At 48.4% G+C, this 12,394-nt stretch overlaps 1 protein-coding gene and 1 long non-coding RNA gene across 3 annotated transcripts in view; one reads left to right on the top strand and one right to left on the bottom strand.

The window, feature by feature from the left end:
- LOC142579795 (uncharacterized) overlaps positions 1–12,394 on the bottom strand; it is a 152,022-nt gene that overhangs the window by 63,936 nt on the left and 75,692 nt on the right. The gene's annotated exons all lie outside the window — the stretch shown is intronic.
- The window catches only part of LOC142579793 (uncharacterized), a 54,700-nt gene that overhangs the window by 36,526 nt on the left and 5,780 nt on the right, over positions 1–12,394 (top strand). For both annotated transcript variants that reach the window (XM_075690366.1, XM_075690365.1), the window contains exon 5: positions 6,180–6,312. In XM_075690366.1, the coding sequence (XP_075546481.1) occupies positions 6,180–6,312 (133 nt within the window). The remainder of the gene's footprint in view (positions 1–6,179; positions 6,313–12,394) is intronic.

The following is a 12,394-nucleotide window of genomic DNA, read 5'->3' as shown; positions in this document are numbered from 1 at the left end:
ATGACCCACTTATGGGCAAAGGTTCGTGTTCTCAATGTTTTAGCGGTTCTCTTAGGCGGAGCCTCCGAGAACCCAATTGAGGACGAAGCCGTTGGTTTGGACACACACACAAAGACTTTTAATCACACACAAAAGAAGCATAAAGCAAATAAAAAGAAACAGAAAACATGCTTGAAATACACACTCAAAAAAACATTGCGGTAAGGAACGCTCTTATAGGGCTTGCACGAGGTTAACGAGGGTGCGAGTTCGGGCTTGCCACGAGGGCGGGGACGCGTCGCAGTCTCGACACGGCAACGCGGCGACAAGCTGGCAGAAGGGGTGGCGCCGGTCTCACCAAAGGTTGCGGCATAGGTTGACCGACCGGGTACCGGGAGCGCGCCAGCTCTGGTGAGGCGAGGTAACGCTGGCGGCTGGGTGGCAGGAGTGGACGGCGGCGGCGTTCTGGCCGGGCAGAGAGCTCGGGCCCGTAGCCCGACTGCTCCCCTCTCGCCCACGGGCACGGAAGCTCGAACGCCGGCCTCGGGCAGCAGGCGGCACGGCAGACGGGGGTGGCGTTCTGGCCGGGCAGCTGGCGTAGAACTCGGGCCCGAAGCCCGACTGTTCCCGTCCTGCCCACTGGCGCAAAAGCTCACCGGCCTTGAGGAGCCGACGGCACGCTCAGGTAGACGGGCGACGCACAGGAACAGGTTGGCAGGAGGCCCCGGGCGGGTGAAGTCCTGGTGGGCTCGGGTCCGGAACCCGACGGCCCGTCTTCAACGCCCGCTCCGGTGGTTGACCTCCTCCTGCCGTCGTTCCCTGGGACTCTCCTGGCGTCTCCCCGGCGTCTCCCTGCGTGTCCTCTTGCGTGTCGCCCCCCTTCTGCCAGCGCACCACGCTTTTTCTCGTGGTCTGGCCGATTTGGCATTTACTGATTGGCTGCCCGACGCCCCGTGGTCTTTTCTAATTGGTTGCTTTTTTCCTTTTGTTGTCTTTCCTGCGCCGCGCGTTCACGTGCCGGGCGCTCTTCGGCGTCGTCGTTTTTTCTCCTTCCAGCTCGGCGCGCGTGTACTCAGCGTCGTCTGCTCTCGACCATCCCGAGCCCCGCACCACGTCGCGCACCACACATCACATAAGCCCCTTTTTTAACAAGTTTTTCAGAAGAAAAACTGCCGCTCAGTGCGCGACATAGTTCACAACAGTACAGTCATTGTCCGTTCACAAGAACGCACGGTAATGTTTCAATGCACAATTTACACAGTTACACAATTCACTGAGCGTACAGATCAAAGACCATTAATGGAAAAGACACTAACTCACAAACACCACAACAACTCTAAAGAATAAAAACTGTAGCACCAGAGGCTATCACACCACACTCTATAAACAATCAAGTTGAAGTCACCAAGTCCGAGGTCACAAGTCCGTGAAGAGCCATAAGCGAAGCATCGGCTCCTTCAGGTGACCCTTTCGAACATGAGGCGGACTAGACGTATATCTTTTTGGTCAGAGTGCACTGGCCGGTCCGTGACCATATCGCTCCAGGCATTAATGTCTGTGCATGGCTTCGACCGAGTCACTGCCTGTGTTCTAATGTAGTGAACCTTGTAATGCGTGGTTGCCGCATCAATGCCAGTGGTCGAACCACACATGAGTTCATGAAAGCCCAACAAATGTTCTGAATCCTTAAAGCCATACGTTGGTTGGGTACACATGCCTGAGCCCTCCCAAATGCGCATAGGGTCACAAGCAGTTCCCCTTGCTGAATTAAAGGGACGCAGCAAGGACAACTCAATACTTTTTGTTGAAACCGAACCTGGTTCCTCAGGATCCCTGATATCTTCAGGTCCATCTTGACCCTGGCGCAAACACTCCGACGTACTATATTTAGCCTGTTTGAAGTGTTCAGTTCTCACTTCATTCTCAACCATGTTTATGCATCGTAGCTTTGAACCTTGCACAAACCAGTCATCGCCTACGCCAGGCCCACGCAGCATTGGTTTATATACGGAAGCAATCTGCTTCTTGTCTTGTGACCTAACAGTATCTTTGCCTACAATGGCGTGGTCAGAAGTCGTCTCTCCTTGAGAGACTGTCTCTCCTTGAGACCGTTTTCTCTCGCCAAGGCCTGAGGCCATGTCGGAGGGAACCCTAGGGTCGCCAATGCACTGCTGTGCTGCATCCTCAACCGCGGATCTTGGCCCCTCGGAGCAAGCATCCGCGAGTGTCTTGATGCGAACGCGTACCCTGCGAAGTTCCTCCTCCAGGCGTGCCCTCTCAGCCACCTGTTCTGCCACTCGGCTTTCGCACTCCCTCTGAGCTTTCTCGCATATTAACAGCCACCTGTCTTGCACCCACCTGTGCCAGTCTTCCCCCTGCAAACCCAATCGTTGGGCCACGGTGGCTAAGTCAAACAGACTAATTTCTGGCTGTTTCTTGCCCAGATATGCGCCTTCCGCCTCTGCGACTTTTAGCCGCAATTGTAAGTTATTCTCCTCCAATGCAAGTTCCTCCCTCCTAGCCTTGCGCTCCTCTGCCTGCTCTTCTCGCGCACGCGCTTCCTGCTCGTTTATCCATTCCCTCAACTCCGCACCTTCTAGCCCCATGCGCTCGGCTAAGGCTAACAAGTCTCGTGCGCTAGCCATAGTTCCTAGCCGCTAGAAGAAGGATCCAAACGAACGGCTTTGTCCTGTCGCGGACGCCAATTTGTGATGACCCACTTATGGGCAAAGGTTCGTGTTCTCAATGTTTTAGCGGTTCTCTTAGGCGGAGCCTCCGAGAACCCAATTGAGGACGAAGCCGTTGGTTTGGACACACACACAAAGACTTTTAATCACACACAAAAGAAGCATAAAGCAAATAAAAAGAAACAGAAAACATGCTTGAAATACACACTCAAAAAAAACATTGCGGTAAGGAACGCTCTTATAGGGCTTGCACGAGGTTAACGAGGGTGCGAGTTCAGGCTTGCCACGAGGGCGGGGACGCGTCGCAGCCTCGACACGGCAACGCGGCGACAAGCTGGCAGAAGGGGTGGCGCCGGTCTCACCAAAGGTTGCGGCATAGGTTGACCGACCGGGTACCGGGAGCGCGCCAGCTCTGGTGAGGCGAGGTAACGCTGGCGGCTGGGTGGCAGGAGTGGACGGCGGCGGCGTTCCGGCCGGGCAGAGAGCTCGGGCCCGTAGCCCGACTGCTCCCCTCTCGCCCACGGGCACGGAAGCTCGAACGCCGGCCTCGGGCAGCAGGCGGCACGGCAGACGGGGGTGGCGTTCTGGCCGGGCAGCTGGCGTAGAACTCGGGCCCGAAGCCCGACTGTTCCCGTCCTGCCCACTGGCGCAAAAGCTCACCGGCCTTGAGGAGCCGACGGCACGCTCAGGTAGACGGGCGACGCACAGGAACAGGTTGGCAGGAGGCCCCGGGCGGGTGAAGTCCTGGTGGGCTCGGGTCCGGAACCCGACGGCCCGTCTTCAACGCCCGCTCCGGTGGTTGACCTCCTCCTGCCGTCGTTCCCTGGGACTCTCCTGGCGTCTCCCCGGCGGCTCCCTGCGTGTCCTCTTGCGTGTCGCCCCCCTTCTGCCAGCGCACCACGCTTTTTCTCGTGGTCTGGCCGATTTGGCATTTACTGATTGGCTGCCCGACGCCCCGTGGTCTTTTCTAATTGGTTGCTTTTTTCCTTTTGTTGTCTTTCCTGCGCCGCGCGTTCACGTGCCGGGCGCTCTTCGGCGTCGTCGTTTTTTCTCCTTCCAGCTCGGCGCGCGTGTACTCAGCGTCGTCTGCTCTCGACCGTCCCGAGCCCCGCACCACGTCGCGCACCACACATCACAGTATCGTACATATTTTGTCATAATAGCACCATCATGGCGTGTTGGTTGTGCCCCCCCCCCATCGTCATCATTACTGCTTCATAATGCTGTTTCGTCATACCATTGTGGTCGTGCCATATTCGTCACTCATATTTTGTCATCCGATTCACATCATGGTGTCGTCGTCATAGTGATATTTGGACAGTCATGGTCAGACGATTGTGATCATATATTGGTTGGCTTTCAATTGTCCTCATCCCGTTGACATGCCATCGTCGGCATACATTCATTGTCAAACCGTCGAAGATATGCCATCGCGATCTGCCGTCATTATTATAACTACGACATCTGGCTCTCGTCATGCCGTCGTTGTGACGCTGTCGTTTCACCATCGTCACCACTTCAGTGTCGTCTTGCCACTGCCGCCATGCCGTCGTCATAGAACTTTCGTGAAGCTACCAATGTAACTCGCAGTTTGGCATCGTACCGAAATTATGCTGTTGTCATTCAATCATGATTATGCCACGATTGTTATGCTGTCGTTGTCATTCCGTCGTCATCACATATACATTATCATGCATCCTTCGTCATACTGTCGTTATCATGCCGTCTTGATCGTATCATCGCCGTCATTCCCGGTGATTCGTCGGTCTTTGCTCATAACGGCGCGGTCACGCCATGTTCGCCGCACATTAGTAGTCAACTCATTGCCCTCATGTCGTGGTCATTACGTTGTTGTCGCTACTCTATGGCCATGATTTAGGAATGTACATCTCATCGTCGTCATGCCGTTGTCGTTACACGCCGTTGTCGTTCGATCACTCCCACTCGTCCGTCATTTCATCATCACTGCGTCGGCGTCATGCATTCGTTGTCATGTGTCCATGCTCGTGGGCGACCTTGGCAAGAGGTGCACAGTGATGTGGGACGATAATGAAGTTTTTGACACACTGCTGAAGCTACAAACAGCTAAAGCATACTGTTACATGTGTTAAAAAAATGTAACTTCAGGAATATGGTCTATCGCTACATTGTTTGACCGTTATTGCCATTAGGCTGGTCAGTAACCGTGGTATGAGTTGCGCCGTAACTTTTTGTTTTACCGACGCCAAGTTTCGTTTTCACTGAGTTTCATGTATTCTCTAATTTATACTGTTTCTGCGTTGTTTCCGACTGTCACTTTTTTACTATCGTTTGATTGCCTTTTGTTTATTAGCTTTCATCTTTCTGCGAATGATATCTGATTTCTTGTGTTAGCTACTTCCATGCTTTATCGTCATACCACCTTCATCGTTCCCTCGACGCCATTCCTTTGTCATCATCCAATGGTCTTCACTCGGTCAGGGTCATGCCATCATAGACATAGCGGACACGCGCAAGCAAATGTCATATGAAAGGATGCATATAGCCGAGACAATGGAACTCTCAGAAGAACCAGTACATATTATACGGTGAGCCACTACATTGCTTGGATTCCAATCGCCTTACTGTAGACGGCCATCGTGAGAACGGTATTGCAGTATTGCTTGTGGATTAACGGTTTACCATACGCCCTTGATTTTATTTACAATATTAGATGTGTACAGCATTTTTATTATATTTTTATGGTTTAATATATCCGACATCATTTAGGCACTGCCGAATTTGAATTTTTATTATTCCTAGTGCAAAGGTGGCATTCCGCTAGATACAGTTTTTTTAAAAGATACATAGTAACATGGTAAACAAACTGTATTTATATATTTTTTAACATTATGGAATAACTTAGACGCTCTTATTAAAGTCGTAACTTCGATTGAACTGCTTTAGATAAGGATGATATATTTGAATTTCGTGCATATTTTTCTCAGTCTTCTTCTTTTTGATCACATTGCTATTCCTTCTTGCTGTCTTTATGGGATGCTCATTTGTAATAATGTACTCGTGAGGCGGACGTTGTGCGCACGCCCCACTGCGCCGTTGCCTTCGCAGTGCAACGCATTGAAGAAGGTACGGGATCACAGCGGATGTGGTGTTTGAATGCCAATAACTCCGCTTCTGCTGAACGCGTTGAAGTACTTTTTGCGGCGAAGTATTGCTCAAATGGCCTGTTTTCACTTCAAATGCCTTTCTCCACTTCGATAAAAAGTGTTTCAGGGCCACTTTAAGCCGAGGGACTTACTACAGTATATGTAATGTGTTCGTAATGTTTACTGAGTGTTATAAGCTAAAATACTTTTTAGGCACGCAAGCATGCTGCGCTGCATCGAAAATAATATTGTGGAAAGCAATGGTGAATATCAGTTGGCGATTTCCGCAGTGTCGCCAGTTTTCTAACATTCCTTAATGTGAACATCACTAAGACCGGTATGAAAACTGCTAATGAAATACAGTCATTTCTATTTCTTTTCCTTTTAGTGCTTCTTGCATCAGTAAATTTAGAAGATCAGGCAAGGTCCTACTTTGACAAGCTGAACGAAAGCGAACACGGAGCCATTCTGCAGTGGGGTCTGGATTCAGGAAACAAAATATGGATCAACGGAGAGCAAAAGTAAGGACTGTGACAGAGAGTATCTTCTCTCGCGAACACGCCGATTAGAATAAGTAATTTTCCTTACACGTTGTATTTCATGCAATGACGTCAAATTTTTTGTTTGTGTCACTATTACATACCAAAATTGCAACTATCGCTCAGGGACGCTACCTAAGTATGAGCGTAAGTAGGAAAGATTTTTAAGCCATGCTTTTTTCTGTTCTCCCCTCTGCCTAGTGCAGGTTGCTGGCTGCTACGCTCTTGGCGATTATACAACAATTTCGACAACTGGATGTGTCTCACTGGGTATCTGACGCACTGGGTTTGCGGTGCATGTGCCACTGAGTACGCGAATATTATAGCCCGACTGCCCCAAATTACTACATGCCACTGCGTAGATACCCAATAGACATACCGAGGAAGTAGGAACAATTTAAGAAGTCGGAAACAACAGCACTTGAAAGGAGAAATTATAAAAAAAAACAGAATGGAATCAGAGTGTTCATTGAGTGAGGGTGGTTTCACTACAGAGCAAAGAAAATAAACAGGCACAAGCATTGTATATCCCATACAGATAAGTCAAGTAACGGGCAACATAATGAACCTTGTGTGAAGGGAGAAGTTAAGTGAAGAAAATGAAGCCAGAGTGCGCATTGAGCAAGAAGCATATAGCTACACGTATTGGAATAAGAAGTTGTGCGCCAAATGTATTCCAGTGAACAGAAAACTTCCCCTATCACTAATTTGCACAATTCGTGGCCTCCCAGGACTGTTCAGACATTATCTACTACCAAACATCTTCATTCGGTGTGACACCAAGGTGAAAAAAAAGTCACGGGGCCGCAACAATCACATAGAGATGGATTACCAGCGAAACTGTTTAGGCAACATACATTATGAAATAATACATTATTCATACGGTACCTCTCTACGCTAACACAAGCGCCGCCGCGGTGACCGCACCTACCATGCATCTGCCGCAACCGTTGATGCATCCGCGCCGGCGCCTTTGTCGCGCGTGACAGTATAACCACAGGAGCGCAGGCCATTGAGCACATTTGCCCCCTCTCATTATTCGTCAAACAGGATTTGATAGAAATAAAGCGCAGAAAGGCCAACTTCTACACTAAGTGCAGTTTCCTATATATATATATATATATATATATATTGAATCCAAGGTATTGAACGTACGTTTGGAAGTTGGCGAAGTGCTTGAAGTCTGCTTTCCCTCCCCGCGAGTCGGTCCTGTCCACGCGCCGAGACAGGGATGGAAGCCAACCAGGCTACCCCGTCCTCACGCCCCGCCCCCCCTCCCCCCCCTGGAACGGATGCGGGGAATACATATCAGAGGTAAACAGCTTCGCTGTACTAGGTCTCCCTTACCCTTTTCCCAAACAAAGTTAGGATAAACGGGTTTACATCGTTTTGTTACTTTCTTATTGCGAAAGGACTGTTCAGTAGCACATGTTATTGAACAGGCCCAATAACCAGCCGAGTCGAGGAGTCAATATGCACCCCATAGCTTATGACTTCGGAATGCTTGCAGAACGCTCAGCATTCCAAAAAAATATGCAGAAGCTCCACTGAAGTTGTCTAAGTATGCGTAGGTGTTGCGCCACTTGTTCATCTCCGCGCAGGTCTGTGTCATTATTGATGTTCGCAAAATTTATCCGACCGGTATAAACAGTTATGAACATTTATCGATCGTTACAGGTCTTATCGGACTATTTCTGATCTTTATCAACCCGTATAGCTTGTAATCAACCTTATGTGACTCCATAGGGCCTTTATCAATTCTTATCAGTCGTTATCAACCTGATCGCTGGCAATATGATCCTTATCTACCCTTATCTCTCCTTATCAACATGACCATACCTTCATTAATTATAGCCATCCTTTATAAAGCTGATCAGACTAAATACAACACTTATCTCATCTTATCATATCCTATCAAATTTATCCGATGATTGTAAGCCTATTTTTCTCTTTAGCACCTTATCCATCCTCGTCGAATCATTGCCAACCGTGCTGAGACCAATATAACTACTCATCACTACTTTTCATCCTTGTCATCTCTTCAGTGCTTTTATATTAGTGTTGCGCGACGCAAAGCGCATGAGTCATCAGATATGAGAGATCAGTGGCATTTCGGAAGGCGAAGGAACGCCCCCAACGGAAAGCACATCCCGCTAATACTGAAAGTCAAACATTAAACTTTCACAAACTCGTGTAATTTTCCTTGTCTCTGCAATGCTCCTAGTCAGCTGTATATGTGGTACTGGAGATGGCTTTTGTTTTATCAGCATCAAATCTTTCGCCAATGTCTCCATAGAAGCTATTCTCATTTGACGTTTGTTCTGTACCGACAGTACAGCATATTTATATGATTCAGATACATTAACCTTCTGCAAGTGTGGTTGATTAGTCCTTTGGGTAAGCACTTCGCTGCTGAACGTTGGGTCGTAGGCTCAAAACTCACCGCTTCCAATGTATTTTTCCTTTCCTGTATAAGTTTTATACATATAAGTTTTATACATTACTTCCTCTATACTGATTCGGCTTACGTGACCGGCGGACGGGTTTCCTCGTTGGGTTCGCATAGAAATGCTTACGCATTTAAAATTGGCGGCACCTCATTTTTTCAAGGCTATTGCCTAGGATAATAAAATTCGCATTCTTTCCTTAGATGAATATGTAATTAGTGATGATACGCCATGACGATTCTACGAGCGCTGCCAATTGTCTTCTTCGAATTCCTGGGCACTCTGGACACTCTTTGGCCGGGGCAAGGCAAACGGCAAGATGCGATGCTGCTTGCGGCCGAGGAGTCTTGTTTCGGTTCAAGCTTGTGTTGCTGCTTGTGGACGCAATCGTTTTATCCCTGTATTGCGGGGAGGTTTGCTTGTTTTTGAGCTGACAAGTTTCTCTATGAGCACTGTGAAAGATAGCTCTGAGTTCGAAAGCAAGGAAACCGTATCGTTTCCCGGTACCGTTAAACTGTTAATGTATGGATAGACGGCCCCTCCTACACCCGTATGTCATGCGAAATACAATTTCTGCCGCATAGTCGGCGGGTCATATTGCAGCAGCGCTGGGGAGCGGTCTCTCTTTGACCGAAGCGTACCGTCATGCGCATTCGTGGTAAGGAAAACGGTTTCAAACAAAGGCATCGGAAAGTGCATGATGTATCCTGAGACTGCTAATCGCATTAAAAAGGTGTCATCAGGTCATGCTTGAAAGCATCACGTGTTGATTCCGTTCAGGCTAGCTTTAAGGGTCAAGTTGGGTGCTAAGGGTCCTTTAAGGGTCCTATCGTCTGCGTTTTCAGTCCTATGGAGTATTTGCCGAAATTTGTCTACGATAATACCCTTGTTCTGCAAAAGTGCAAAATAGTTATGAAATCTGCATTTGGTGTAACGTTCTGTCAAGAACGTTGGTAGCACGTGAATGTCCATGTCCGTCCGTTCCCTAATGCTGATGACGACCATTGTCGTCACCAATGCAAACAACGATCATTCATCTTTTCGTCAGCAGGCAACCTCGTCATCTCGTGGGCATCATAATCACGAGAGTGTGAAGAAAAGAATTGCCGCCCCAGCACTCCGTACAGCGATTAACCGTGATTAATGAGCGAAGCTGAAACGCGTGGCCCCTGTGTCCATAACTGGCGCCGCAGTATGCCCGCAGTCCGCAGTTGTTTGCGTTCGATGTCTCGCGTTTGCTCGGTGGCCTGGTCAGCAGTATCCGCCCGCCATTGACGCGTTAGATTAAAAAAAAAATTGCTTCAATTTTCGATTTGGCAGTTACGTAATACAACGAATGGATCATACCTCTTTAAGCGTTGGCTCACGCCCACGTAAATGCGGCCTCCCATTACGACGACAGAAGAGAAGGAAAATTCTACATTGCAGTGATGAGCGGCAAAGGAGCCAGCTGTGGAGGAAGCCGATGTACGCGGTAGGCACACGAGCGTGTTCGCGCGGTTTCACAGCTAGCGTCTTCCACAGCTAGCTCAAGAGCTAGCTGTGGATGACGACGACGGTCGAGCCAGTGCTGATGATCACATTTTTGTGTACAGAGGCGCAGACTCATCTTCGTTTCGCCTAACCAATATAAAGCTTCTCTTTATAGAGACTGCAGCAACTCCACTGGAGCTGTCTAAGTATGCGTAATCATTGTGTTGCTTGCTCATCTCTACCCAGCCTAGTGTCATTTTCAGTTTTATCAAACGTGATCAGACGAGTATAAACCTTTAACAACTATTATGGGTCATTATCAATGTAACGGAGTTATCAATCCTTATAAATTGTTATCACGCTTATCGTAATGGATGAAATCCTTATCTACCCTGATCTGTGCTTATCAACTTTATCGCACATGATCCGACCCTTATGAATACTTGTCATCCTTAGTCGACTCGATCCGACTCTAACTAACCTTGATCTGTCCTTAACAACCTTATCAGAGCTGCTACGACCATTATAAGCCCTTATTGCCCTTCGCACCTTAAAAGTCCGCGTCGAACCATTATCAACCATGATGAGACCAATATCACTACTTATCATCCCTTGTCAACTCATTCACTACTTATCTGCCTGTGCTGGGCAACGCGAAGTGCGTGAGCCCTCAGAAATCGGTGGCATTTCGGTCCGTGAAGGAGTGCCCCAGCGGAAGGTGCATACCGCGACCAGCGAAACCTATCAAACGTGGGGCGTGTTTGACATTAAAAACTCGCAAAATACAAATTTTCCTAATGTCTAAGATGCTCCAAGTCGGCTGTACATGTGGTCGTAGAGATGACCTTTATTACACCATCGCTAGTTTTTTCAACAAAGCCTGCATAGAAACTGTGCTTTTTTGACATTTGTTTGATACCGCCGGTAGAACACATTAATGTGGTTCCGATAGTTTCACCTTCTGCAAGTGTGGGAGAGACCAGAGGTACGCCTTGGTGTCGCCAAATCACACTTCTGCGGCCAATTCGCGCAACTTGAGATGCCTATACATGTGTTGCTATGCTGCAATGACTCGGCTACAGTGCGTCAAGCGATATTTCTTCAGCACCGCGTGTTTGGCCTTTCAGTCTGCGCCGTGGAATGCTTCTCCTGGCCGCGTGGAGGCACCCGAGTTCGAGATAAGGCGCATTGTAGCCTGGCTAGCTAAATCAATTCGTCAGGATTCGTCATTGCGTTTACTCTTCGACCATAGTTGGACATAAAGAGAAGTGAACGAGGACACAGTGAACGATTACAATAAACGGGGACAGGCTTATTGCGCTTGAAGTCAAGTATGAATTCTTACAAACTCGCCCAAATTTCACTTCCTGTAGGCATTCGGTCAGCAGCTTGCGCTAGCAGACCTATCAGCTCCGGAAAGTCCGTTCCTTGCTATGTCAGTCGTTTTTACAGCGAAGCTATATATGGCTACGGTTACATGTAATTTTGTTCTCCGTGAACAAAAACGATCATCATCAGTGGCTCATACCCCCGTAAGTATGCAAACATCGTAATAGCCACGTAGCCCCGTAAGGCAGATGCTCCAAACGCTCCGCAGCAGGAAGCCAACTGTGCTTACATTCTTTGGGATCACGCATACACCATACAGAACAGCATGTCGAAAACTGTCATTATCAATCACTTAACGCAGAGGCAACTTGCCCTCACCAAAGTGCAGGGAACAGTGCATAAATACTTTGTTTTCTTTTGAAAACATATATGCTCTTGACGGAAAGGCGAAGCGAGGAGGAGGCGGACAACTGCCACTGGAAGGGCCACAACGGCTGCCTACTCTTCAGAAAGGAGGGGACAAAAAACAGAAAATGACGCATACAACGCGCAGAACAGCATATGTCTGAATAAAGAACAAGCTAAAAAAAGAACTTGAACCACATAATTGATGATAAGGCGCTCGTGATAGCAATGCGAAGCAAGTGGCGCTCCTCGCAAACGTTTTCCGGTAAAGATTACTCTTGCCCAAGCTGCCACGGTACCGCCAGCTTTCGCCATAGGGTGTGACGTCCCTAGGTTTTCGTATATAAAATCACCAGCCTAACAACTGATTTCAATGTCGTTGCAGCACCGCTATAGGCCCGGTGCTCTGT

Source organism: Dermacentor variabilis, chromosome 4, assembly GCF_050947875.1.
Source record: "Dermacentor variabilis isolate Ectoservices chromosome 4, ASM5094787v1, whole genome shotgun sequence".
In the NCBI taxonomy this organism is placed as follows: Eukaryota; Metazoa; Arthropoda; class Arachnida; order Ixodida; family Ixodidae; genus Dermacentor; species Dermacentor variabilis.
The sequence above is the reverse complement of the archived record's forward strand: the minus strand, read 5'-3'. Positions and strand labels throughout refer to the sequence as shown.